General features: G+C 45.2%; 1 protein-coding gene across 7 annotated transcripts in view; it reads right to left on the bottom strand.

The window, feature by feature from the left end:
• LOC119170411 (choline/ethanolamine kinase) overlaps window positions 1–23,163 on the bottom strand; it is a 116,072-nt gene that overhangs the window by 18,123 nt on the left and 74,786 nt on the right. For 6 of the 7 annotated variants that reach the window (XM_075875871.1, XM_075875890.1, XM_037421563.2 and 3 more), the window contains one exon: window positions 8,113–8,235. In XM_075875871.1, coding sequence (XP_075731986.1) covers window positions 8,113–8,235 — 123 coding nt within the window. Of the gene's footprint in view, window positions 1–8,112; window positions 8,236–9,083; window positions 9,267–23,163 lie in introns of those variants that run through there. The other variant, XM_075875876.1, reaches the window with a different exon arrangement.

Here is a 23,163-nt window from a genome sequence, read left to right as displayed (position 1 = left end):
TGCAAGTATATACGGCATCTGAATTCAGCCAAAAAGATTCATTGTACCTCACTACAGAATGTGGGCAGGAGACATGCGATAGACGCTGCCTTCAGATAAGTTTTACTAATTTTGTGCTTTCACTGTCCTCACTGTCCTAGACTAAGATAACTAATTTCGGTATTTAGAGCTCCAACTCTCACTTTTTAAGTCATTTTAAGGTTAACACCCCGGTTTCGACACATGATTCCAGTACATTAAATTGTTCATTTAGAGGTTTCACCTAGAGAAGTACATTACTTGTGAAAACCATGCCGCTGTTTAACACAACAGCAATAAGGGTGTGGACTACCCAATTCATATTAGATTTCACACGAGACAGACAAGATAACAAAAAATCTACAGCATTACATCATAGTTTTTATTAACGGCATTGTATAATTACGAGAAGCTACAGGATTAATAACTTATGCATCTAGTATACAGTTATAATTTGGCTATGTATCCAAAGTACCATACATACATGCAAATGGCTTTATCCTGAAAGTATACCAGTGATTTGCCATGTTGACATCGTTGCACGACAATACTTTAACCTGCTTCCACACCCGTGGGTATTACACAAAGGCAATAGACGTAGAACGTACAATAGTTAAAGAGGCACCACTGTTCTCCACTGCTAATCTCCACTGTTGCGATACTAATAAGCATACAAGAGAGGCATGAAAATAATCATTAACACCGACTTAAATAGTTAAACCGAGATGCACAATAACAACAAGATGCCAAACAAAGAAGCAAACAAATACTGAATGCTTCGTTTTTAATGCTGTACTTCAAGAGAAATTGACCTACATGCAAGATTGAAGTATAATGAGAAGAAGCAACAAATATGGCACTGCCATTTTTTTACAATTAGAAAATAAACTTGTGTGGGGGCTTTGCTATTCAATCTAAATGCAAGCAACAGACTTTTAATGTCCCTATGTACAACGTCACATTTATAGGAGACTCCACAATAGCAAGACCACAAATCGAGCACTATGAGCAAAGGATAAGTATCTCTGAAAATCTCTACAGACGTAAGATAAAACAAATAGACACAAGCACTTCAGTCTATGAAATGAGCAGTGTATGGCAAAAGCCACACTTAGCCAAGTGAAACTGCAAACAAAAGATAAGTGTACAAGTGGAAAACAGTATGGCACATTACAAACAAATGGCATCAAAGTTAGTAAAAGCCAAATAGATGAAACGAAGGCTGCTGTCACTGGTTACAGTGGCATGACAATGATAACAATGTACATACGATGAAGAGTTGGCTTCGCAAGAAGTGCTCCTACAAACAACATGCCTGTACCGCGAAAGCTAAATCAACGCCAGACTCACTGACGAGTGACGCTGCCTAATTGCTGTGCTATAGTACGGAGAACCCCTGCTGGCTCGAGAGTGACGTCCCTCAAAACAATGCACAACTTTCGCATGCCACATCTACCAACAAATGAGGATGCTATGCATGCAAATCAAAACTGCACGTCGGTACAAAACAAACAACAAGTGCTGCTCACATTTGAAGATATCTGTATTCAGACCCACGTTTAAGCATTCCTTCTAAAAAAACAGTTCAAATGCTTGATAGGGTGCCTTGTCCCAAAACAACAATTAGTCAGTTGGTCATGCTCATGTTTCCATTACTTAAAACTTCACACCTGTAACTATCCCATAAAGAACACTCACAATGCCCCACTGATAATGAGAGCGTTCCCTGTGATATGGCAGTAGCAAGTGCTAACCATTTAAGGAGAAGCATACAGGGCACAATGGAATTACTGTTTGGAAACTACAAATGGTAGAAGCTCATTTCAGATTGTTGGTATATGTATGCTCCGTGTGCAAGAAAAAAATGGACAGAAAAATTTACCTACACGTCACTCATAAAAATACAAGCGTTTTTTTCAGTAATGCTCAACTGAGGACAAGTTTCTGAAATGCTTCTGTGTTTACACAGGCACAGCACATTGGACTGACAATTACACATCTTTAGGTGCTTTATCACGGAAGGGTAGTTGCAGATATAAAATATCCGTTATAGCCATATTAGTTTTTAATGATTCTGAAATTGTGGGACTATCTCAGAAATCAATCCTCAATGTGTAAAGTTAAATAGTGGTAACACAAGGCAAACTAACCATATGTTATTCTTCATGTAATTATTTTAAAGGCCAATAAGGAACAAGCACGCACTTTAAAAACATATGCTCAACGATAACAAAACTTTAAATTACCTGAATTACCTTGACAATTAAAAGATATTTTTTATAAGCTTACATGTATAAGCAACCACAGATGACTATGCAGCTTTGTTCAGTTAGTTTAAATACATTTATAAGAGATGTCAACACCAGAATCGTTTCTGAATTGTCATCTTCAATATCGGCAAGAGCAGGTTGGCCAACAGATATTGTCAACATGAGGACCCTTACTATGAGTGTTTGTGCCAGTGCCTGAAATTATTTTGCTGTAAAAGAACTCTTAACTATGCTTTCTAAGTGGATATGATCAAAGTGCACCACAAGAAAATACTACCATAAGGCATACAAATCTTGTTGCAATTCAAGCTTCTGAAAAGATTGCTGAAGTTGTCACTTATTGATTGATTTGTGCGGTTTAACGTCCCAAAACCACCATCTGATTATGAGAGACGCTGAAGTTGTCACTTAATTAAGCAAGACATTCTCAAATGTTTGGATGACCAATCTAAAAATGACAAAGCAACAGTGCAAAATAAAATGCACATAATCTAGGCACAACTGACAAGCAGCTACCACTGCAACAATGCTACAACCCCAAAGCCTACACAGAAGATCTTAACGAGTGGCAGCCGATAAAGTAAAACCTGAACTCTGATAAAACTAAAGCGAGTGAAGGAAAACATGATATTGGCAATCCTTGTTAAATCCTTTTGAAAAGAATATAATGTGGAGCGTGGAGCATGCAGGCTCGTGAACATACAGCATGAGCAGCTTCACCAAAAAATACAAAAGGGCAGAAGTGGAAGGGAACACCTGCTACAAAATAACTCAACCTGCATGCAGAGAAGCCAAGGCCACATGTTTGGAAAACAGTTCGAGCCTAATGCAACGAAGCCACTGAGGCGTAGAGAGATGTATATGTGGTGCAAGCAGCGCATCAGCAGTGAAGATTGTGATGAAAGCCCTTTCATTTTATTATGAACGACGCGGTGCACAAAACATCTAAAAAATGACTCAGTACATGCAGGACACTGAGCACGAAGCAACCAATTGAGGGTTGTTAAACTATGATTGGGCACACTGTCCACCAGTGACAAAGCCCAGACAAAGTATAAGTCAGTATCTCGTACATTTCCTTCTTGTTGTGCTTTTTGTACTTGTATGCACAAAGTTACTCCACATTCCAACATGATTGCTTTCCAAAGGCTATGAAAAATTAACAAAAAAAGGTATTTGACATCCATAGAAAGCCATTCATGCAATGTGTGAGATGTCATGCGACCTTGAAATGTATACTAGGTCTCTTAGAGGTAATAAAGCTCATATTTAGCTCTCAAAAAGCTTGTGAGCTCAATCTCCACTGAGACAAACTACGAAGCCCTTGTATGAGACAATTGACAGCGGAGTGCTACAGTTCACTGCACTGTGAAGGCTACTTGTACTTGATTGGGGAGGAATCCTGCATGTCCAAAGCAGACCGTCCATTTTAGCATCCACTGATTAAATAAGGTTCAGTAGCAGAGGTTACGATCGACACCAGCCAACCGGCTCTAGCATACTATCCAATCACTAAAACTGACTATTCATTGGACTGTTATAGAATACCCAGCATGCAACAGAGCAAAAAGCACGAACATTTTTTGCATGTTGCATGCCATTCCAAGCATAGAAAAGATTTTTTACTTCATTCGATATTAAAAGCTACTTTATGTATCAGCAAGCATAAGTGCTTTTCATTCTACCCTCACAACTGTACGCTGTTCGCCTCAGTCAAAGAGGTGAACATATACTAATGTTATGTTTCTGCCCTGAATTTTCAAAATGGCTCTGATATGTCTACTGATTTTCTTTGAATTAAGCTCACTTTTTATTTCAACAAGTTCAGCTTGGCTGGTACAAACATCAAGTGGAGCCTAAGAGTGTCCCAGGCAAGCAATTTAAAAAAGCTATTAAAGTAAATTTAAAACTGGAAGCAAGAAGCCTGTCGTCATATCAGTGGACAACACGAAAGTTAAGAACAGAAAGTCAAGTTTCTTTAGCATGATGGGTATTAGAAACAAAGCGTACCTTCAACATTTTGTTGACCACTAATAATAACCAATTGTACATGCCTGGCAAAACGATAACAGACAAACGGCACCTGAATTTTTATGACTAAATTACTTTACGCAAACTGAAACCAGCGCAAGCACAAGAAAACACAATTCAAGAAAATGAGAAACAATGTATCAATCGTGCAAAACTGGCTGTAAAAGTTTATTTACAGTAGTATGAGAGAATGCAGTATGAGAGCACGGTGAACCTTGCTTAGCAGGTGGCATAGTGAAAGAGCAGGATATGTTGCAAGCTGGCATAGTGACGGTGATGTCGCGGTACTGGCATACTATATCATTCCGCTCAGTTTTGTAACTGCAAAAAGATTGCCGATTCTAACAATATGATAGCAGCTACGTGAGCGAACAAGGCACTCATTAGTTCATGATGATGAAAACCTTTAACAAGTGACCGGCAAATCTGTCAATATACTGATATACATCAATTTCTTCCATCTATATTTGGTTGCACAGTTTCCTAGTGTCCTAGTAAAAAAACCCTTATTATATTACCAAAGCTCAAACACGTAATCACTAAACGTTATAGTAATGATAAAAAATGCCAGGCCTGCATGGAACATGCAGCACAGTCACAGCGAAAGCTGGAAGAGCGGTCTTTCAGAGCCTTTTCTAAACACTCTTCAAGTAACTTCTACAAACACACTTGCTGTGAATCCACTACGCCATTAATCATAATTTCTGGGTAGTAGGCCGGCATTCACTATGCCATCCTTTGTCATTCTTCGAAGAAGCGTGGTATCTGCTAAACACTTGCAAGAAATTTTGTGCCAATTGTTCATGCAGTGGCTAACAACGATGAATTATGCTTGAAGTGGGTATGCGCCTCAGTTAATAGGTGATCAAGAACAAGCTTTTGTGATCGGTCGGAGCATAGGACGGCCCACTTGCACTGCTATTTGCATTGTGTGACGGCTGGTTATTCTTTCGCTGTTCTAAAACGCTTTATTACTCATATTAACGCGATTCCTTTCCTGACATCAAGCCTGCCTAAGGCAGGTTTGCGAACAAGTCCCAAGCACCGGTGCGGCTCAGTGGCAGAAAACTGGGCTGGCAGGCAGTGGACCCAAGTTCGAACCCCACTGTGTCCTTGACATTTTTATTTACAGAGTTCTTTTTTCTTATTTCGTGCGGCGGCGGCAGACAACCACAGCACTGCACGTGACCCGTGTTGTGATCTCTTAACAGCTTTCACTGTAAAAAGGTATCAATAATTAGGTGTAGAAAGACCATTAAACGCCAGTTATGGAAGGAAACTGAAATCATTCTAGCATGATACAGAGATAAACTACTTTATATTTACAAAGAACAGTGCTAAACTGTGATCATATTGATAATATTAGGATTGTCAGGCATATATCTAGCACAACTTCAACATACATTTGTACAGATAAGCCAATATCATAAAACTGGTGTGATCTAGTAGCCCAAGGCAGACAATGATCACCCGTTAATTAGAGCTAGGCAGCAAATCGGTATTCGTCAGAAAGTTTGTGTTGGCAAGAGTAAACCAGGACGTGCCAGGTCCAGGCAACCAATAAATAACACAAACATAATCTCACGGACAGCGTCATATCTTACACTAAATTGGATCTTGAGCCTGCTGCTTTTTTCCCATTGTTATAAAAAAAATAAAAAAAATGCAGGTCCTCAAGGAATGCGTAACCTTTTTTTTTTTTTGGCAAAAAGTACTGTAACAGGTATTATTCAGCATTATTTCAAACTCAACTATTTTAATGCGTTGTTTCTTTTCTACGCTTGCTTATATTTGTAACATAAGATTGTTTCAGGCTTTCTAACACACAAGTGAAACTCGTCCACTGTTAGAAACAGGCCACAAAGCTACTGGATGTGATAGCTCCACATAAAAATGCATTGTAGATGTTTCTTATGTTTAGCGCTTCAATTCACACGAATGGGTTATATCAGACAATGACTTACAAGCTGGTTTTCCAATCATGGGCTCAATCATACAATGAGCTAAGTGTGCACAATTGTCAGTTGCACACGAAGTAAGGAAGATGTGGAAGAAATCCATTACAAACAAAACTGTTCGTGTCGGGGCGAAATATGGTTCTGACACCCTGAACATGTTTTAGATTATCGGGCAAAAATGATCCATGCATTTTATTGTGCAGGAAAGTTTTGGTGCACACGTGCTAGCCATGTTGCCTCAGAACCATGAATGTTTTTTTGGGGAGTCAGGTGACTTAATGTAGCTGTACCGCACAATGAGCACACCTGACTCTTTTCTGTCATGATTACTTATTATTTTTATTAAATGCGTGCCTTTAAGAAATTTTAAGCTTAACCAAAAAAAAAAAAACAAATTTTGGTACGGTCTCACAAAAAAAATCTAATTTTATTTTTGAATATTATGTTCAAAGATAGCCCTTTATTTGTACACCCAAAATTTTTTACATATAAAACCAGAAAGCTACCAAGCCTAATTATGAGCAGTAAGCCCTTCTTTTGGTCATTCACAGTTAATCCAAAACTAAGGCATAAAAACAGGGTAAAATTATCACCAACTCCCCAAAATTAAGCAAAGGAAGATACTGCCACACACAATTTCTTCAACATGCAGACTTTGTATTTATTATTTTGAGGGACTGCATCAGCATAGCAGCCAAAGCTTCAGCTCTAGGATATACACTCTCACACTATCTACATGAGCGTGTTTATAAACACAGCAACTGTCTGCATAATGTGCTCTTTCTGCAATGCCAGTCACAATATGTAGAATTCCTTAGCCCCTCGCAGCATGGCAGCCTCATTTGTATTCATGGCAGCCTACTTTTGTCATTTCTGTACTGGCAGAGAAAAGACCACAAGCATTGTGCTAATGGTAAATTAAGCATTCTGATTGCTTAAGTTACTTTATGTCACTTGTGGTTTTAGTATTTTGTGACAGACAATTACTTTTATAAAGCAGTACCGTGTTTAGCGTTAGCGATACGTTGAACATGAGGCATTTTGGCGGGAACTTCAAAAAATATATATTTATTTTTTTATGTCTCAGGGAATGTTCGCTGCTATCAGTTAGCTATGACACACCATTTCAGTGGCTAGTTGAACGCTGTTCATGAAGAAACTTACTGCAAGACTGACTGTACAACAATTACATAATTATTTACACTGTAACTACAATAAACTGCCAGAAAGCACTTCCACCTTCTTTAAATTTGGTCTACAGAACATAGGCATCAAGTTAAGCAAATAATTCACAAATTTGCAAAGACAGTCGATTATAATGCGTGTCACTAGAGGGTCACATATAATGATATCTTACAAATTTTCGATAATTCTTTCTTCGCGACAAGTCAGGCACCTGGGTTTAGGCAAGGACTTACTGCTGTATATATATATATATTTTTCCTGACATAGCCAGTCAAACACCCGCCAGTCCAAATAGACAGTCGCCAAAAGCGACACGCGATTGGTGGACTTCGCACAGCTGTACGAATCAGCTTGCGAAGAGCATACGAGCGACAGGCGCGGCGCGAATCGTGTGACAAGGTGGCGCGACTGTTACACGATTCTCCGCAGTCAAAACTAAAGTTGCACATAGACGAAGTCATTCGGAAAGGTCCATCCAAAAGAGCGTTTACACACACACACACACACACACACACACACACACACACACACACACACACACACACACACACACACACACACACACACACACACACACACACACACACACACACACACACACACACACGCACGCACGCACGCACGCACGCACGCAAGAAAAACGTACTGACCTCACGGATTTGAAGACCATGTCCCGACTCGAGATGCTCTTCCACGTCCCGCTCAGAAACTCGCGACAAATGTTGTATGCCTTGTCCCGCATATCTTCGGTGATGTAGGCTTCATCGGGCTCGCTGCACAGATAGATAGCGGAGAGTGGGTCAACAAGAGGAATTCGGAAGTCGCTTCGCTCAGCGCCCGAGCGCATACACGTATTGAAGTGAAGGCGCCCGGTGAAATGCGGAGGCCGGGCAAACGACCGCCCAAGAAACGAACAAAAACAGCGAAAGAAAGAAAAAATGATGCAGATCGAAAGGGTCGGAGGCCGCGGCGACACATGTCTCGCCTATCGTGCGCGTACTTGAACTTGAGGATTTCGAACACCCTTTTGACGGCCAAGATACCCCGGTAGAGCTCCGAGGTGACAGTCGGCGAGTCGTGGCCTTGCATTTCGACCGAGATCACACTGCGCACATAGAACCCGCTGGAGATGATCGATACGAGACGCGCCGGGGGCGGCGGGGGAGCGAATCGCCTATAAAGAGAGGCCGGCACCCTTACTAACTGCTTCGAGCACGGTCGTGCATCTCGCGTGAGCTGGGTGCAAAGGTCACAACATAAGCGTCCATTTCTCTCGCGCGTCCAATGTCTCTCGTATCGTCCCCCAGATCGCCTTGAGATGTAACTCGAAAAAGGCACAGCAGCAGCCGCAATGTCGGCGTCGTTTTCTTGCTTTCGCGTGCTGGCGATGTACCGTCGTTTTTTTTTTCTCTTTCTTTCGCATGCCGGCAATTGTTCCGCTTGGCAATTAGACGCACGAGCTACCGGCATGTCGCGCGTGCAACACCAGCAGGTCGCGCCGGTGCGTCGACAAGCGCAGGCAAATGCTGCCAAGTAGAGCAAGCTGCCCGGACTCACGGCCCTCCCACCAAAAAGGCAAGGACGCGCACGGAAAACGAAACCCGCAGTTCAGGGTGCTTACCTGTCGGGATGGAAAGCGAGAAACGAAATCTCCTTGCCCATGTGCGTGTACATTTTATCGCTTTCAGCAAACGCGGAGTCACCAACGGTCCTCATAACACACAGCGAGTAACGGCCACGCTCACTACGGCAGCCCGTACACCACTGCGCCGACGACGAAGACGTCGACAAAATCAACACAGCCAACACGACAGGCGGAGCCCAGTCGCGACGCCGTCATCTCTGCGGTGACGTTGCGCTACGTCATAGATCACACTAGTACAACTTCGCTTTAGTACTAGGCAGAAAACTAAGACGTCACGTAAAGAAGTGTGAGCTGCGCCGTCGCCCTCTCGCGGAACAGACTCTGCGCTCCGGGGCTTTTCCCACTCCAAATGCTACGTGGCAAAGCCTGCAGCGCATTTCATCGACACTCGCAATTCGAGTTCCGTTAGGCGTCTTTTTCCTGCTCGGCTGCTCTGTTTGCAGTTACGTAAAAACATCAAAGCGTTCGAATGTAAGAAACTACAATATTTGGAAAGAGAAAAACACGCGCACACGAATGATGTCACATTTTACTCTTTGGGTCAATACAGTAAATATAACGCTACGTTTATGAAGACCTGTAACAACGGCTGTAGAGAAAAACAGAACCAGGCGACCATTTGCCAAATTAATTTCAGTTAGCACGGGATTTTAACTGGTACAATGATTTCCTTGTATATTTTTGCCTTGAAATAGGTGCACGAAATATGACAATTATTGCCGTAGTTACATATTGGAGAAAAAAAAAGAGGAAAATAATCCAGACAGAAGCACGGAGAGGGTGATTAAAGAGTGTGTAAAATAAATGTGACATATGAGGAGAGTTAACACATGTTACGCAAACCCGCGTTGTAGCACGTGGCCAGTTGCGGAAATACCGTTGCACGCTACGCTTGATGGCATATTAAATGTGTGGCCAAATGGAAAATTTACACCAGTTGTCATGCTACCCCATTGAAGTACCAGGTTTCAATCGGTTTTAGTGAATTCCATACGAAGCCAACTGGCGTGACCTACTGACATTTTTTTTTTTTTTACTGTGTTGGATAACCAACTGGAGCAGAGCCAATTGGGTGAACGTTCTAAGTAGACATTCCAGACCAAATTCATGCCCTTTGGTTAATGGGTTGCACCAACTGGGGCCAATCGAGACCATCTGGAATTTCCGATTTGTGTGAATGTCTTTTTTTGTTTTTGCTGTTTACTGCGGGATTGCATTTATTGCGTGGAATGCGGAAGAGGTTAAAGCTTTGTTTTGAATAAAAAAAAACAGCGTGTTGCCAGTGAAAGCAATCAAGTTGTCTTGTTTTTAATCATGAACGCGTCCTAACGATGAATTTTTTTCTGTCCCATTATTAATTCCATTTTAACTAACGTAGGTTTGAATACAAGCGCACCCTTTAGAGAAGGATCATATGCTGCATGCACATTGGAATAATATTAATTATCGCTCACTTACAGAGCATGGGCTATGAGAGGTGGTTGTCAGCTTGAGTGATCAAGGAAAAACGAGAATGTTACCACATAATAATGGACCTGTGGCTAGCATTTATCGTGGATTTCATCGCTAAACTATTTGAAGTTGTGAGCTTTGTACTCTTTTTTACAGGGTATCACCACAGGGATGTTGCGCGGTAAAACTAGTAAAACGTTGAACTGTGCGCTGACAAGCTGTCAACTAGCATGTTCGTAATTGAATTATAACGGCATTGTTTTAATTCAATTTCGATATGAAGAACGATTTTCCCAGAGCATTTTTTTTTCCTTATTATGCCTCCGACGCGACTGTCTTGCAGAGGCGCGGAACATATGCACGGGGAAAGGTCTCCGCCCACTCTTAATTTTTTATCGCTCGACTCTCGAAGCTCTGCTGCTGAGATATGGTGCACGAGGAGTGTTTTACACCACGCAGTGAAAGAGGTGTTCTTTCTTTTTTTTTTTCCACAGGTGGTGATTTCGTTAACCGATGAAATCCAAACAGTCATCGCGCGTGTGTGTGTGTGTGTGTGTGTGTGTGTGTGTGTGTGTGTGTGTGTGTGTGTGTGTGTGTGTGTGTGTGTGTGTGTGTGTGTGTGTGTGTGTGTGTGTGTGTTCACGCACACGATGCGTTATCAGTGGAATGCGTCCATCGTGATGCGATCTGAAAGCGGCAGGTATGTCGAGTGCGAATTTACGCTTCTGTGTGTGCACCACGTTTCGCAAGGAAAGACGCAGAAAATGTGCCATGCGAGCCCTTTGCGAATTCCTGGGTGACACAAGGAAAAATTCCTGCTTAGTGAAGTAATAAGGTTAAATTCATGAATATTTCGAATTACTAAGGAGATTTAATTACGTGTTAAGAAACATTTTATTACTTTCAACTGCTAGTTTAGTTTATTTTGCATTTATTTAGTTATTATTGTACTTATTTTACCATGAGTAAAATTACGCTATTCTGTTTCTTTGAATGAATGAATGAATGAATGAATGAATGAATGAATGAACTTAAATTAGGGTTAGTCAGTCACTTTCCTTAATGAGGAGAAAGAGGGGATTATCCCCTGTCCCGCCCCACTGTCCTTCGATGATGATGGTGGTGCCTCAGGTGCAGGGGCGTAGGCAGAAATTTTGACACTCCTTGATCTGAAATTGGGTCGGGCAGGCAGGTCTAGTTAAGTTACGCACAAAACGACACTGAATAGCACTTGCCTGTCTGACCGCACTTCAAAAAAAAAAAAAAAACTTCAGTGGGAGGGGCGAGAACATTGGCAGGTTATGCCACTCACGCCACTGCTTAGGTGACGGCTGAAAGTCGTTCGCAATTGAACTATTTTTCCTTACTTCTTCCTTCATGTTTTATTGTTCACATTAACCGCCGGCTTCTTGTTCAAATACCGGCGGGGTGTAATCAAAGCACGAGCAAGCCCGCAAGAAATGCCTGCTAATTCAACGCCGCGAACAAAGCCATCTGCGGTGTCGTCTGTGCTTGCTTCGTCTGTTTTCTCCTTAAGCAACCTAAGTTATGCCAGTATGGACACATATAATCAACCCGACCATCTTTCAGTTAGTCTGCAGCATTGCAAATTTATCTCTTATATGGCGCTTTCTTTGGTGAAAAAAATGGAGGGGAAAAAAATCCCTCGCAGGCTGCTTTTTAAAATTTGTAACGTTTTCAATTTGTAAGTTCCTTTACTGTAAAATTGAATACTTTATAAGACCACTCAATGATTAGCCGATCCCCCGATGTGAGTATGGGCTACAAGCGAAGGGCAACAAGAACAAGAACTCCTTTTTGCATTCGCCTACGATGACTCGAAGGTGAAAGCCTGACTATTCTTCATCCTCTTCTTCGTTCTCCTTTTCTACATCTTCTGCTCACTTTATTTATTGATCTTCCCCAACCGCCTGCGAAAGCTTTCTGCACCTCACGGGGTTCTGCATTGCCTCCGTAAACGCACCACCTGTGACAAGCGATGTTCGTGCGATGACTTAATCACGTGAAGTCATAGTGGCGTAATGTTTACGTCATATTATGACGTAACCACGTGATGACGACTTCTGTACTCTTGCATCACTCATGTTGACGCCGCCGACGCCATCGGCGGTCAATTTTCGCGTTTGATCAGGCATCGATGTGAGACCGCATCAAGCCTAATTAACAATAAACAGGGAACATCCTCGCCAGACCTCCTAGAATGGATTGCGGCGCGAAAGCCTCCTTGTGACGGCAAGTCACCGGCGGAATCGGATGTCTGCTTATCTGTCACACGTTTATGCGTCGCTGTTCGCCGTAAAGGTGCCCTGGAACGCGTCCATGGTGACCTATATACCGGAAGGTCGCGATAGCGCACTGCTGCGATTTCATGCTGATTCACCGTCTTTGACGTCAAACGCGGAACTGTTCGTCGACGACGTCTTTTATCTCCTCGTCTATAACTTTTCTTCCACTTCCTCACTGCCGTTCAGACTACCAGGCTAGGCTCGGCCCTGCTTAAAGTCCCCGCATTCCTTTTATGCTTGTGCTCCTGTGTCCGCATCGGTAGGGCTGCTAAGCAGTATGGGCTGGGCCGGGAAGTGAAGGGTTCGATTCGAGCCGTGGTGGTCGCATTTCGACGGAAGCGTTGTGCTAAGGTCCTCCCGTCCTGTGCTGTATGAGTACACCAGATGGTTCGAATTTCCGGAGCCCTCCACTACAGCGCGCCTCGGCGTATCGTCGCTTTGGCATTAAAACATCGGGCGTTTTTTTATTTAATATGTATATTAGTCCCCCCCTCCTCTAACCCCGTGACGGAGATACAAATTGTCCGCCTCTGTGCTGGAGCAATAATTTGTGTCCACGCAAGCGGATTAGATTAATCGCTATCGCCTTGCTTGTTTTCACCATTTTTTTCCACAGTGGTATTTTAAGTTGTAAATAACTTGCTATAAATAGCGCGCACACACAAGAAAGACGGAAGAACGGGGAAAATATGTAATTATTATACTATAAGATTCCGCCGTAGGCCCGTAGGGTTATTAATCTCTAGGCACTACATTTGTGTGAGCATCAGCAATGCCCCACGAGCGAGAAATGATTGTGCATGAAAATCAATCTCTATATATAGTCTGTATACTACAAATTTCAGCACTTTTGTATTGTTGCTTCTAATAAAGGGTGTGGTATCAAGAACTCTAAAAAATGTAGAATGGTTATTATTAACGATTAATATCACGTCCTTAAAGATATTTTGCATTTGATATCAAAGGGGCGGTAACATAGTGATGTGTGAACAGTGTGATGTACGTCTGAGTCACAAGGCGACACTAACACTGGATGTTCTTGCAACACTATGTAGGTTGCTGTAGGTTGTACGTAACAATGAAGGGTGAATGAACGTTCAGCGGCTCGAATAGCAATTTTGCTTGCATCCCAGACGCAGAGTTTTGAAATCAAGTGATCTGCGCTATCTCGTCGTGATAAGGCATATTGCAGATGCTGTTTGTTGTCTTGCAGATGCTGGGCGGCAAGAACATTAAAATCAATCTAAAATATGTTATACATCTTTCCTGGCTCTAGTGCGTGGAGAGTGTTGACACTAAATGTCAAGGTAACTTAATTAGGAGCATTGACATTATGGATGGAAAAGCTAATTATGAGCCAACGTATAGTCATAGTCGACTCACTCAGGCTTTGATCGGTTGAAACATGAGTCTGAGGGAGTCCAGCTCAGTAATATTTTGGCAAGTTTGTGTCGGAGTGGGTCCGGTTGAGGAAAATATAAGGGAGTGTGAGTAATTAGGGAGTGTGAGCATTATTATGGAGTGTGAGCATCATCAGCAAGAGGGCGCAATGAGCGCGCGGCGGCGCGTGCTCTCATCTCCCACGCGTACTTTGCCTCGCGGAGAGGAGGGGGTGGACGCAACGCCCTTGGACGCTCAGTCGCGCGCCCTTATCTCGCGGTGGGGAAGATCTACGTCTTGGCTGGCCTTTAGCTTTCACCGGAATGATTCCGTTGTAGTTACCGGGCGCACAAAGGTCACTGCAATCGTTGCACAGTCGCCGTTTGCGAAAATAGCGCGCTTTTCAGACACAGCGAAATTACAACTGAAACACTTATTCGCGTTCATCTGTATATGTACCTGAGCGTACGTTTCCTGCGTTATTCGTGAGTGAGAAACGTGGGGCACGTTTCGATCTGCTTGCCATTTTGCGCGTGACCTTCCAATTTGCTGTTGTCACCTTCATTGCTTAGCCTTTGCGGCAAAGCTGTGACTTTTTTTTTTGCACCCACCAGAACACATCCCGTAGACCAAAACCCACCAGAACACATCACAGCTGTGTGGTGTCCCCACCAGCACACATCCCATCAAAGCATGTACCAGCACAACACACGACATTAGGTCGGTGTTCCCACCTGAACACACGACACCAGGCTGCTGTTTCCATCACAACACACCTGACACACCAGTGTGCTGTGGTGTTAACAGCACAACACACCAGAACACGTCAAAAACACACTGATGTGTTTTTCAGCTGTGTTGCAGATCTGGCCGCTAAAGTTAATGTTTTCTCTGAATTATGTGTTCGAATAAAAGTTACGCCGAAATAAGGCGAGCTCTAGACACCCGAAATGAAAGCGCACATGCATTACTTAACTCGTAAAAATTTGCGCCTTATTTCATGAATACTGTTCCATCGTGTCAGGTTGCTTTGATAAAGACGGAAACGGCTCTATAGAAGCTCATTGTCTTCAGTGGAAAACCTACACCATTCGACTCGATCAGTGACGCATAGACGACACATTGCACGGTATAACCTATCAGACCAATCGTCTCCATGGCGATGGAACTGGTCGTATAGAATTTCCTGGCGAGATCTTATTCTCTTTATTCAATATATGTGATAAAATTATAAAAAGAAAATGACTGCATATATTCCTCGCGGCATGCGACACATCCGGCCACCACTATACTGCAACTTGGGTCACTGCCTTCAGACGGCGAACAAGGAAAATGCAAAAAAGGTATGCAAGGTACGGCGTGCTGCGTACCGCGACTACACATATGCAGCGCTGCATGCATTTGTGTCATCTCGCCTTTCTCACCTGTGGAACGACTATCATATACATGGGGCAGTCCCATCACATATATAGCCTGTAAATGTATATAATAACGTACAATGAGTTAACGTTTGCCACCATGCGACGTAGAGCGATGTAACCACTTTTCAATCATTAAAGCCATAAAAACCGCTTTGGTTCTCTGTCAGGAATTTCGCAAGAACTTCGATAGCGCGGTTGCATGATTTAATGCTGCTTCCCTCCCGAGTCTAGCACTCGCAATGGTTGAGTCACCCGCAGCGATGAATGAATGAATGAATGAATGAATGAATGAATGAATGAATGAATGAATGAATGAATGAACAGCGGAAAGAGTGGGTTCAGGAGCAATGAATACCATGAATAAGAAAACAGCTGCTAATCATCACGGAAATCTGTTGCGTTCAAGAGTGACTTGGACGCTTGTATAAACCTGTCAGCGAATGCGATCGTTCGTAATTAAAACAATTGTTCATTGACTGCGTGAATCGTTAAGAGCGATCATATAAATTCGAACGAAACAAGCTTGACGACGCCTTGTTGTATAGCATTACTGCAACAGTTCTTTGTTACATCAGAAAACTTAAATAGTGACTTTCTCGAGTCCATTTAACTATGCTTACTGTTGAAGCAGATCAATCGTACAGAACTTTATGTGGCCGAAAGAGCCTCTCGCCGCTTCCGGATGTACATATCTGCTTTAATTGGCAGGAACCGGAAACGGATCCTTGGCAGGAAGCTGCCCCACAGTCCATCGAGGTTTCTCGCATATATTCCGCAATATCAAAGGACTCAGGAATTGGTCCTTATACTGCAACATGTATTCCACGGTTACGGTGTAGGTCGTCGAGATCGAGTTCTGTGTGCTTATATACCAAAGACAATGAAACCTTAGTACCTGACACTTGTAATGTGCCCCACACGAATCGTTTTGTGATGTATGTCTGCACAAGATCGATAAAGAGGATAGAGGCTGCTCGAATGTCGACATTCAAGGCCTCAAGTCACAGCTTATAAGTAATCTGTCGAACTAGACAAATATCCATCGCGCACTCCTTCTTTTCCTGGGCACGAAACACTCCGCGCTGACTCACGCAAAATGAGTCACGTGAAACGACCATACGAGGCCGGTTTCATAGCACGAACAAAAATGACATGAGGAGGAATTAACCCTAAACATCTAGTAAAAACAAGAAAAAAAATGATCTGATCACGTTATTTTCCTCCGGCGTTTGCCGTCTTCGCGGCACTACTAATGGTACCAGCCAGTTGTTCTGTGACGTCAGGATGAAGTGAGCTCTCGGGTGGTCGGTATACGAGATACATCTGTTGTGAATTATCACCTGCCCTGCTTTGCCACGCATTCGCATTCCCAATCTGTTTTATCTCGCATGATTATCGATTGATCGATTGCACATTTTAACCTGGCGCAACCTACCACGCGTGGTAAGCAGAGACGGGCTGTCACAGAACGAGCGCTACACAAGAGCGCGCCGCCAAATACTTGCGACAACGGGCTGCAGAAACGCCGCGAGGTAAAAAGAAAAAAAAAAGAAAGCAAACATCCAGGGCTCCCGGGCGCGCGCTCTCCCCGCAGAAGCACGGCTTCGCAGACGAACCTCCTCACCCCACATCGGCGGCCCAGCAAGCCCGCGATTTTTCCAGAAAGAAGTGGGCGGGGCCATACCGAGTTGACTCACCGGCCGGAGAGGGCATTCCAACTGTCTCGCCCTCTCCCCAGCCTTCGCTGCGTATCGCGCCGACGAAATGACGAGAAACATCTGGAAAGTCGCGCGCAAGGTATTTAACCGAGCAGCCGAGACGAGAAATCAGGAGGTGACGGAAGTTAACGCCAGAGCGCGTAGGAATTCCGCCGTGTAGTCGGCGAAGGTTCTGCCCGTAGTGACAGAACAGGAGGTGACGGAAGTTAACGCCAGAGCGCGTAGGAATTCCGCCGTGTAGTCGGCGAAGGTTCTGCCCGTAGTGACAGAACAGGAGGTGACGGAAGTTAACGCCAGAGCGCGTAGGAATTCCGCCGTGTAGTCGGCGAAGGTTCTGCCCGTAGTGACAGAACAGGAGGAGACGGAAGTGAGCGCCAGAGTGCGTAGAGAGTCCGCCGTGTAGTCGGCGAAGTTTGTGGTCCGTAGGGACGGCTCGAGCTACAGGCAAGAGTGTGTGTTTACCGCTATTGAGTGAAGACCCGTGGCAACCGCTGCGAGTGTGAAGCCGACGTGTTCCGGCGAAGAAGTTGAAGTTGGAAGAGTGGCCAATTGAAGACGGGAGGTTTCCTGGAAGAGAACTTCGAGAGCTGGGGAACGACAACAACGCTGGACTTTGAGTGAGTGATTCTCGGAAGAGTATCATTCAGACTTTTGTTCCAAGGACTTTGGACTGAATAGGTTTTATATCTCTTTGGTCTTTAAGAGTCTTGGTTGTTCAATGCATGCGACTGCATTGTGGTGCGTATTGTTGTCTGTGTCCGTTGTTTCAAGTGTGGTTGATTGTACTGTGTAGTACATTGTTTGTTTGGTGACGTATTGTATGTAACTATTGTGGAGTGTGCATACGTGTGTATTGTGTTTTGATCTGCCGTTAATGAGAATATAATTTTGTTTGTTTATCAACTCTCGGCTCTGTCTTGTTCTTTGGGCCACAGCCGGCGTCCGCTGGCGCACCAATAAGGACCACTTCTAAATTGTCCACGCTTTCGTGGTGCGGTTCGGGGGGCCGATACTTCGGCTCTTGGAATTAGCCCGGCGATCGCCTCCCTAATAACGGGACAGGTGTGACAATTAATCTGGCGTCCGCGATACAGGACCTTTTGGTGCACAGTGTGTCCAAAGTAGTGAGAAAGAGCCTCGAGTTGTTGATAGTGCTATCGGAACGATTTTGTGTGTTGTTCAGTGTTCTCGTTAACGAGTGCAGGGAGTGTTCCGATAGACTGATTTAGGCAGATACTTTTTGCACGCGGCAAGGTTTCATTTGCGAGTTGCGAGACACAATGGATCTCGAAAAGTTAGTTGCGCTTGGTGAGAAGATGGGTCTTTCCGGCGCCGAACTACGGAAATGGGTAAGCCAGAAGGAGAAAGAGGCGGTGGAGAGAGAAAGGTTGGCAGCTGAGAAAGCCAAGGAAGAAAAAACAGCTGAGTTGGAACGAGAGAGGTTGGCGGTCGAAAGAGCCAAAGCGGAAAAAGAAGCTGAGTTGGAGAGAGAGAGGTTGGCGGCAGAGAGGGCCAAGGAAGAAAAGGCAGCTGAGTTGGAGAGAGAAAGGCTGGCCGCTGAAAGGGCGAGAGAAGAAAGAGAAGCAAAGGAGCGACAGCTGAAAGAAGAAAGAGAGGCGAAAGAGCGACAGCTGAAGGAAGAAAGAGAGCAGCAATTGAAGTTGGAGCTGGAGAGAGAGAAGTTGGCAGCCGAAAGGGCGAGAGAAGAAAGAGAAGCGGAGATGGCTGAAAGGGAACGGCAGCGGCAGCACGAAATTGAACTCGAGCGGCTCCGTTTGCAACAGCGAAGTGAAACTCCCGTCCAAGCTAGAGTTGAAAGCAGCGAACGGGAAGATCACGGCTTCCGCTTGAACCCAAACAAGCTGCTCGTAGCGTTTGATGAAAGGAAGGACGACCTAGACGCGTACCTCCACAGATTTGAGACGATTGCGAGGAGCCAGAATTGGCCGGAACAGCAATGGGCAACTGCTTTGAGTACCTGCTTGAGTGGTGAAGCGCTCAGTGTGTACGGTAGGCTGACGCCGACCGATGCAGCCAACTACGCAAAGGTGAAAGCGGCTTTGTTGAAGCGATTTAGATTCACTGTGGAAGGATTCCGGGACAGGTTTCGGACAGGAAAGCCAGCTGATGGTGAGACGGCTACGCAGTATGCCGCCCGACTTTGCCATTATTTCGACAGATGGATTGAACTTTCAGGGACAGCACAGGAGTACGATGAACTTAGAGAGCTGCTAATTAAAGAACAATTTCTTACTAGTTGCCACCCAAGCCTGTCGCTGTATTTGAAAGAGAGGAAGGCGGAGTCATTTGAAGGAATGCTTGAATTGGCTGATCAATTCTTAGAAGCGCAAGGAGGAACTAATTTGGCCAAGATCAAGAAGGATTGTCCCGAGGATTCGAAGAAATTGACTACTGAAGAAAAGAAGCGTGCACCAGAGAGCATGCAGCGATGTTTTCTGTGTAACCGAGTGGGTCATCGCGCGAAAAACTGTCGAACGATCTTTACGAGCCCTACGGTTGTAAAATGTTTTAAGTGTGGTCAGACTGGGCACAAAGCAGACGCTTGTCGGAATGGAGTGAGTCAAACTCACCAGGTATCTTGTGTGCAAGCGGCACCGAAATCTGATAATAATGCCGTCACCGATGGATTCGTAGAGTTGAAGAATGGGGAGAAAATTCCTATTGTGGGGGCTGTAATGTCAAAACAGCCAACCGGTGTTACGAAGGGAATGCCAACGCTTCCTGGAAAGATTGCAGGCAAGAAGATTACGGTTCTAAGAGACACCGGTAGCTCCACGGTTATCGTGAGAAGAAATTTGGTACGGGAAAGAGAGTTGACAGGCAGAACGAAACCGGTTTGCCTAATTGACCGTACGGTCCGGATGCTTCCCGAAGCAGAAATTGAGGTTGAAACCCCGTACTTCAGCGGGAAGGTTACTGCGTTATGCATGACGACCCCCCTGTATGACCTTGTCATCGGAAACATCGACGGGGCGCGAGGGCCAAGTGATCCAGAATGTTTGGAAGAAGACCCGAAGATGGAGTCCTCGCCAACACAGCGGCCGCGAGATACAGTGGAGGAGCATCCCGTGACGGATCTCACTAGAGCCCAAGGGGAAGCTGCGGCGCAAGAGACAGCGAAGGAGAAGACGATCGTGTCGAATAAGTTCACGGGCCGAGCAACCGGACTTACGTCGGCACAACTTCAACCGACCGACAGTGTAAAGGAGACGGAGCTGGCCAGCCGGGCAAAATGTAGAGGCATGATCAAACGGGAAAATAAACAGACAGGACCCGTCGAATGTAATGACGCGTTAACGGTGTCGGAAGAGACAACGATGGCTGAGACGACGCCTCAGATATCGTCGTTGGAAAGGGCTCGCCGAAAAGGAACGTGGAAGCACAAGAAGAGATCGAGCGAGCACCGCAAAAGGGGGCGCAAGCGCTGTTCGAAGTACTCAAGATAGGTGCTGAGGTGGAATCAGAATGTGTTCGGCAGGGCTGAGTGACATATGTTGGGTTAAGGTCCTTGTTATCCTGTGTCTCAAGTGTATGTCGAGTGAGTCAGTGTTCTGTGCGATGGTGTGATGTATAGTGTTGTATAATTGTTGGATAGACAGAACTTTGTACGGTTGTATTGTTTAGAATGTGTGATGAAGTGTTGTAGACATGTACCTGTGGCTATATTTCATGTGTTGTGGAATTGAACTACAATGTACGATTGTGTTGAGTGATATATTGTGAATGTGAAGTGTCATGAGCGACGGATTGTGTTACAGTCTGTGAGAATGTGTGGTGACTGTTCGCGCTCGTTTGTGTGGTTTTGAATATTATGAGATAATATTCTTAAAGTGGGGGGCAGTGTCACAGAACGAGCGCTACACAAGAGCGCGCCGCCAAATACTTGCGACAACGGGCTGCAGAAACGCCGCGAGGTAAAAAGAAAAAAAAAAGAAAGCAAACATCCAGGGCTCCCGGGCGCGCGCTCTCCCCGCAGAAGCACGGCTTCGCAGACGAACCTCCTCACCCCACATCGGCGGCCCAGCAAGCCCGCGATTTTTCCAGAAAGAAGTGGGCGGGGCCATACCGAGTTGACTCACCGGCCGGAGAGGGCATTCCAACTGTCTCGCCCTCTCCCCAGCCTTCGCTGCGTATCGCGCCGACGAAATGACGAGAAACATCTGGAAAGTCGCGCGCAAGGTATTTAACCGAGCAGCCGAGACGAGAAATCAGGAGGTGACGGAAGTTAACGCCAGAGCGCGTAGGAATTCCGCCGTGTAGTCGGCGAAGGTTCTGCCCGTAGTGACAGAACAGGAGGTGACGGAAGTTAACGCCAGAGCGCGTAGGAATTCCGCCGTGTAGTCGGCGAAGGTTCTGCCCGTAGTGACAGAACAGGAGGTGACGGAAGTTAACGCCAGAGCGCGTAGGAATTCCGCCGTGTAGTCGGCGAAGGTTCTGCCCGTAGTGACAGAACAGGAGGAGACGGAAGTGAGCGCCAGAGTGCGTAGAGAGTCCGCCGTGTAGTCGGCGAAGTTTGTGGTCCGTAGGGACGGCTCGAGCTACAGGCAAGAGTGTGTGTTTACCGCTATTGAGTGAAGACCCGTGGCAACCGCTGCGAGTGTGAAGCCGACGTGTTCCGGCGAAGAAGTTGAAGTTGGAAGAGTGGCCAATTGAAGACGGGAGGTTTCCTGGAAGAGAACTTCGAGAGCTGGGGAACGACAACAACGCTGGACTTTGAGTGAGTGATTCTCGGAAGAGTATCATTCAGACTTTTGTTCCAAGGACTTTGGACTGAATAGGTTTTATATCTCTTTGGTCTTTAAGAGTCTTGGTTGTTCAATGCATGCGACTGCATTGTGGTGCGTATTGTTGTCTGTGTCCGTTGTTTCAAGTGTGGTTGATTGTACTGTGTAGTACATTGTTTGTTTGGTGACGTATTGTATGTAACTATTGTGGAGTGTGCATACGTGTGTATTGTGTTTTGATCTGCCGTTAATGAGAATATAATTTTGTTTGTTTATCAACTCTCGGCTCTGTCTTGTTCTTTGGGCCACAGCCGGCGTCCGCTGGCGCACCAATAAGGACCACTTCTAAATTGTCCACGCTTTCGTGGTGCGGTTCGGGGGGCCGATACTTCGGCTCTTGGAATTAGCCCGGCGATCGCCTCCCTAATAACGGGACAGGTGTGACACGGGCGTTCGCGGTTCTGCGAACAAGTTGTCGAAAGGAAGCGGGCCTGCTAACAGCCGTCCAAGTATAGGTATTGTCCTGCCAGCCTGGAAGCAAGGGACTCGCTGGCTGGACTCCGTGCCGACCGGTTGTGCCCCCGCGATCTCCGACGACAGCGCAGCTCTGGCTGACCGGCTCGCCCTCCACCATCTCCTGACGCCCTGAAGCCCTCACCGAGTGGTACCCCATCCTCGGACTCCTTCGACCGTGTACATCTTTCTCCATCTTCTCTTTACTTCTGTATGTGGGTGTCCTCATCTCTATCATATTCCTTTGAATCCCTCCTTACCCCAATCCCTCGTGAGCCACTGTTGAGGTGTCGCACTATGATGCACCAGACAGTTACGGGGCTAGCTTTTATCTTCTTTTCTCTCTTTTCATCACTTACATACCTGGGAGTGAGGCGCATTCAGTCGTGATGCCCCAAAGTGTACAACGAGAGGACCGAAATGGTTTCGGTCGAGACAGCCTCTTTGAAGAGATGGTGGCGACAGCATGGATTACCTTAAGCTCCGCAAACTGAGCGTGGTGAGCGGCGGTACCCTTTTTA

Source organism: Rhipicephalus microplus, chromosome 2 (assembly GCF_043290135.1).
Source record: "Rhipicephalus microplus isolate Deutch F79 chromosome 2, USDA_Rmic, whole genome shotgun sequence".
Classification (NCBI taxonomy): Eukaryota; Metazoa; Arthropoda; class Arachnida; order Ixodida; family Ixodidae; genus Rhipicephalus; species Rhipicephalus microplus.
Note: the sequence above shows the minus strand (reverse complement) of the source record. Positions and strands in the feature narration are given on the sequence as shown.